The sequence below is a fragment of the Buceros rhinoceros genome, unplaced genomic scaffold, assembly GCF_000710305.1.
Source record: "Buceros rhinoceros silvestris isolate BGI_N320 unplaced genomic scaffold, ASM71030v1 scaffold1492, whole genome shotgun sequence".
NCBI lineage: Eukaryota > Metazoa > Chordata > Aves > Bucerotiformes > Bucerotidae > Buceros > Buceros rhinoceros.
In genome coordinates, this window is record NW_010400436.1 from 30,807 (window position 1) to 37,205 (window position 6,399).

At 38.0% G+C, this 6,399-nt stretch overlaps 1 protein-coding gene across 1 annotated transcript in view; it reads right to left on the reverse strand.

Annotated features, from left to right (window-relative positions):
- The window catches only part of RANBP2 (RAN binding protein 2), a gene marked incomplete at its 5' end in the record, with an annotated part of 33,994 nt that extends 29,878 nt beyond the window's left edge, over positions 1–4,116 (reverse strand). The window contains 5 exons of the mRNA XM_010131834.1: positions 235–380; positions 794–1,024; positions 2,461–2,613; positions 3,444–3,555; positions 4,049–4,116. Of these exons, the coding sequence (XP_010130136.1) occupies positions 235–380; positions 794–1,024; positions 2,461–2,613; positions 3,444–3,555; positions 4,049–4,116 (710 nt within the window). The remainder of the gene's footprint in view (positions 1–234; positions 381–793; positions 1,025–2,460; positions 2,614–3,443; positions 3,556–4,048) is intronic.
- Between the last annotated feature and the right edge of the window lie 2,283 nt (positions 4,117–6,399).

Here is a 6,399-nt window from a genome sequence, read left to right on the forward strand (position 1 = left end):
GTGTCCTCCATGGCTGCACGTTGGCTTTTCAAAGAAGCCTTGCATCTCTGGCAAAAGGTAGCTTGGGGTTCAAACCCAGTAAGAACCACTCTCAGTGGCTAGAACAGAGTATCTCCTCCCACATCCACAAACAAGTTAAGCAGTGAAATAGAAGCTTGGTAGATGTTCTGTGACCCAGAAACAAAAAAACCCAATTCTTAAGCTATTCTTACTGCAGAGAAATTAAACCAGTACCTTTCAAGCGCCTCTCTGCATTCCTGAACGTCTCTAGAAGAAAGTGTCATTTTGACAAAGCTGGAATAGGCCAGCAGATGATCTTTCTTGACAGCTCTCCAGTTATTTTTGTCAGATTCCAAGTCTTGTAAAGATTCCAGATATTCCTAAAGAAGAAAGTTCATCACAGGATAAGGAACTTCTATGGAGATAAGGGCAGTACTTGTCCAAAACATATTAGTAGCATTTACCGCATAATCTATTTTCACAGGTGAGACCGTAACATATTCTTCACTTCAGTAGCAAGGTTCCAGAGAACTATTTGCCTGAGCAATTTTATTCCTAATGGAACTGCTGTATCTAACTCAGCTTTTGAAGTTAGAAACCTGATAGCTTTATAAGGCTTAATTTTAGGGAGAAAATTCCAATTAAAAAAAAGTACTATTCCAAGTTTCAGTAGACTTGCATTTGAAAGAGTTAAATCACTTGAGAAAGAGCTGTCAATGTAATGACACTAAGAGAAACAGACCAGTTAAAAAGATATGGAAGATTATCACAGGATCAAAATATGATTAAACACCTCAAATGTCTCTACAACACAGGAACACCATTCCAAGCTTGACTGCAAAGGTATTTTCTTCTCTGCTTCCTGACAATGAAGCACAGCATCTCTCAATCTGTTATTTGAACGGTAGAGCGCAACTAGTCTGATGTTTATGTAGACATCATCTGGTCTTGCATAAAGTTCTGCTTGAATCAAGTCAAAAAGCTGATTCCATCCATCTTCACCTTTACAATCCAATAACTGCTCCTGTTAAACATGAAAGCAGCATGTTAACATGTCATTTCCTACATGAGTCTTTTCATCAGCTACAGTACCCATCAGTTTTCTTTCCTCCAGTACACAGACCATATTGCTTAAACTACAGTACTCTGAGCAGCTTTCAGGTATCACATAAAGTTTGTTAAATGTTTGAGATTTCAAAAATGGAAATAACTATCATAGAAGAAAATCCTCAGATTCCACCTCTTACCAAAAGTAACGTTTGTCAACCTCTTTGGTTCAATGACGGCATACCTTGCCATAGACTAACTTGCTTCAAGACAGACAGACGTCTTAAGACCTCAATGTGGTTGCTGCCTAGCTACACAAAATTAATATACTTGTACAAAAGTGAGACTGCATGACTGAAAGCATTTACACAGTATCTGAAAATGACAACATCTCCCACATTCTGCAGAGCTGATCATAATACAGATCTAAAAGCAAAGAAGTAGTGTAAAGCAAGGAAGTCTGAGTTCACAGGCCTGCTACCTTCCTGCAAATGACACAACAGAAAGATCAGGTAGCGTCTAGCTAGTCTTAAGTTCTCAGATGTGATAACTAATACTGTTTCTGAGCATTTTTGAAGAGGATTAACTTTGAAACGTTAAAAAGGGTATGAAAGCCTGTACTTGCAGCTTTCTTCAAAGCTAGGTAAAAATGTCAGACTGCAAAGAAACTAACATATAATTGTTAAAAAACAAAACGACGCAGGAGGCTTAGACACAATACAGCCACACGTATCAATGTGATAACGACAGGTGTCCATTTATTCCCAGATAGCTCTTCTTTTTATACCATAGCTAATTCATTAGTAAACACCATTACATCATATCTAAACATTATGATTTGTCACTGGTTAAAAAAGTTAATTCATTAGTAATAGGTTACATCATTTTTAGGCACTACTATTCGTTACTTGTCATTAATTATGTACTAGGTTAACGAAAAGCCCCCCTATGATTACCTCACTTAGAAAACTTGTTTAACACACCTGCAAGAAGTTAATGAGACATTCGACCTTGGCTTAGAGTTCTCACTTCTCAGCAGTTTTTTAAACAAGGATCCTTGCTAATTAAAGTTTTGATAACTGAGCTGCAGAGCTCCAATAAGTAATTTCAAACAAAGAACTTTGTAAAACTGCACTTTTGCTACCTGAGAGCCAAGGTTCTGTTAGCTACTATATCAGACTTTTAAAAGCAGACTTGAAGCGAACTTTAGAATTATAGCTTTGCTAACTCAAAATAAGATTCTGGATTGCCCCAAATATGTCCATTTTCTTGAAGAAATCCCACATATAATAGATTAAATATTAAAGATTCTAAAACAACTTAGCCAGGAAGAGTTTTGCATGGAAAAAAAGTACTGCAGTCAGATGCTGAAAGTTTCTTTAAGCCACAGAACAAACATTATTTGGAATTTACCTTCAACCTGAAAACAGCAGGACTCCCAGGGAAGAGTTTAGCAGCTCTCTCAACCCAGTATTTTGCTCTTCCATCAGTAATGTCGTTATTGCATAGTAACTCAGCAATCTTCAAGACAAGATCTTTCTGTGTTGGGTTCAACTCCACAGAACGCTAGTTTTCCCCCAGGACACACAGAAGCAAAAAAAAGTAACACATAAGACATAGAACAGGAAAGAGTTACTACCCCACAAACCAACCCAGCTATTTAAATTAGTTAGATCTGTCAGTATAGACTATATTACGAAAAGCCTTTCTAAATGGCACCACTAGTTTTACAGAACTCAGATACAACTGCTGGAATTAAGAAGAACAGAAGAGAAACAATGCAAAAGCCAGCTTCTCTGCATTTACCACTAACTACTGCTATACACAGGCAGGATTAAGGTCCTCTAGTCTAGCCAGATGTGGACACTTTAAAAAAAAAAAATTGTTAAGACACACACAGTTTAAGATGTGTGATAACACTTCCAAAAATTGACAACCAGACTTCTGAGCATGTCATATTTCTCCCCAAAACCAGAACAAAGACACTCTGATTGGGTACTTGATATTTATATGTTTGCCTAATCAAAAGTAGGTTTGCCCCTTCCTTCTGCCCGCACCCCTTCCAAAACCAACTAAAAACCATGCTAGGCCTATAAGTCTTCTAGTAGCAACTAGATTCTTGTTGTCATCACAGTCCACATTAAGGAATTCTATAACAGTCACAAATTCTTAGTCCAGAAGGCAATGTATGACATACTACAGAAGCAAGTGATATCAAGTGAAGAATCTCCTCCGCATCAGTGTTTTATGTGCTGTTCATTGTCAAATGTGTACACATAGGGTTTTTTCAGGAACACATTTTATTCTGTGGCTTTGAGAATGTTCAGCATTGAAAGATTTTAAAAGTTCACTTACAAAGGAATATGGCAGGACATTAGGGTCAGTGTAGCACTTACCTTGTAACACCCAAAAGCTTTTTCTATGTTATCCTCAGCTTCGTATATTTGTCCAAGAAATCTGTGTGCTTTAGGATCTCTCTCTTGTACACTGAGGAATGTAGATATATACCTACAGAAGGGAGAAAAGTCAGTTACTTGAACAATATTTTTCTATATATTTTTCTATATTTTGGTTTCACCACGCCCCACCCCCTAAGTTATAGCAACAACTTAATCTGTCATACAGAAAATATAGATGTATTTTGTTCTAGATAATTTTGTCTGGATCTTAATATAAGAAGCAACATTGTTTTTCATATACAGATACCACTTATTTGCCAGCAAGTATTTCTGTTTATTAAAAAAAAGGGCAGTAGTTCGCAGAAATGGTAAGAACTACAGAATATGATGAGGAAAAAAGCCATCTCAACCCAATAAATTCTTCAGTACCACATAAGTAACCTTCTTTTAGGTTATTGTTGTATAAAGATTTAAATGTTACTCAATACCCACATTTACTGCTACCTTAAAAAAGCATGGTATTGATCTTGGTTTCTCTTTGTTACTAATTTAGCTTTTCTCTTACACCTTAGAGAACAGAAAAACAAACACGTGTTGGTTACCTTTTAGCAAGTTCATATTCTTTTATCTCAAAATACAGCTTAGCAAAGAGGAATCCTTTCATCGATTTCTGAAGGAGAAAAAAACACGACAGGTGGACTTCAGACATATGGCACTTTCAAAATAATTCAACAGGCAGACTCTTCAGCAATGCCTAGTACTTTTAAATGACTGAATTTGACAACTAGTCATCACCTTAAATCCGCTCCTCCTATTTCAGGGTTTGTTTTTGAAAGATATAGGATTAAGAATTAAGAAGAGTTAAGCGATTTTCCTATAATTGGCAAAGGCTACTAGGCAATATAGAGATTACAACTGAAGCAAAGAACTAGCCCTTATACATGTAGCATTTCATAAACACTTCCGATTAAAGAGTGGAATAATGTGGTTAGTTACATTTAATTTCTTTTGTTGCAATGTACCAAAGAAAAAATATAACATACTACAAACCAAAAGAGATAAGTGATTCAGCCTTGCAGTAGCATACTGTGATCAGACACTACCATTTAAATACACCAGAGCAAAAAGCAATTTCTACCCAAGTCATTCTCAGTTTGGTTAAGAAAAGTATTTATGCAGTAGTTTATTTCTGATGTTGTCTGCCTAAGATAATTCGAACATACACACTCTATAGGCAAAAGGTGAAACATCCCCAAAGATATTTTCTGGGGGGCAGAATAAGGGAGGAACAAAGACAAAACAAAACTAAACACACAGCAAGCAGGCAGAGAGCAAGACAGCAGAAACATAGACGGGGGAAAAAAGAGTGAAAGGAATGAGCTGAAGAACTGACTAGGTTACAAGCAAAAAACCTCAAGGCAGAAGTAAACTAGAGAGAAATTTCAAACTTGAGCTCCCAGTATCAGTTCAAACACAGATTTTGTCTGTAAACCAAAAAAATATTAGAACTAGCTATATCTAAACTAGTGTGCAGATTTTAAATGTACTTGAATTACTAGTCTCCCTCCCTCTCCCACCCCCACTATTCATGCAAAATATCAAGTGATTTAGAACAAAAGCAGGCCTCCTAAGATACTTCAAAATTATAGATTGAAAACTTGAAGTATGTTACAAAAAGGAAACACTAGAATATGTCAGAATGGAGTCACACTTGACATCTACTTTTAAATATGGATGAAAAGAAACCTCAAAATAAATGCAGTCCTATAAGCACACCCTCTAAAATCAACACAGTAACTATTTCCACCATTGATTGTGCTATACAATTAGTTGTAAGCATTACTTAAACAAAACACTAAATATGCCCTAAGCGCAATAGAAGAGGAGGATTTTTTTGTTGTTGTTGCATTCAATAGGAATATCAAAACAATTAAAGAGCATCTCTGATTTTGACAGTGGTGTACTAGTCTAAACAGCACCCAAGTCAATTAAGCAGTCACAGGACAACTTTGTTGCTGTTGGGAAAGGTACAAATGATGATGTACGCAGGCACTGCATAATGGTGAACATGGATGCATTCACACTGTTCACACTGCTGAATATTCTACCTCCGCAATAAAATCAATTCAGAATAGCAGAACAGGATCATTCAGGATGATAGTGGACATTCAGGATTAAATAGCTCCCATGAATTGCATCAGACTGTTCACTACGACCTGTATACCATTTTCCACATATAATAAAAATTGGTAACCAATCACTCAGAGCTCCTCATGCTTTTGTCCAGCTACTAAAATACAGTAGGAAAACTATTTTGTCCCAGTTCTCTCTCTCTCTTAATAGTTACTTCACAAAGCAGTCATACAGACAAGGAAGGATATTAACCACACAGCACAGAAAAGAAAACTGAAAGTATCTCACAGGTTCCTATTTGGATTTTTTTCTAATAAAGAGAAACTCAGGAAACATAGGTACTACACTTTCCCAAAACTAAGAAATTTTATACTTAGAGAGCTAGTAGGCTCTTCAAAGTTACACTAGGGCTCATAAGGTGTAAAAGGTAGGTACACAGCTCTGGTAAACCACTGCTCCTGGTTAGGGAAAGCACCCGCAGTAAGTGAAACCCCTTCTTCGCAGCAGCTTCACCTACCTCACTCGACTTAAAAGAAACCTTGAGTAAAAATGGGCTCAGAAATACTCCCAGAGACACCGTAACTCCCTTCTCCTCTGAGACTTCCAGGGACGAAGGCAGAGCAGACCAGGCTCTAGCACCGCAGCGCCCGACACCGTGCGGTCAGCCGCAGCGCACGCGGAAAGCAGCCCGTTTCCCCCCCGCACTCCCGGCAGGGAGGGAGCAACGAGGACTCCCGGCTGCTCGGGAAGCGGCCACCCCTCAGAAAGCGAAAGGGGGTCGCCGCTGACGCCCCAAGCGAGCCGCCCCTCAGGCCTGGCA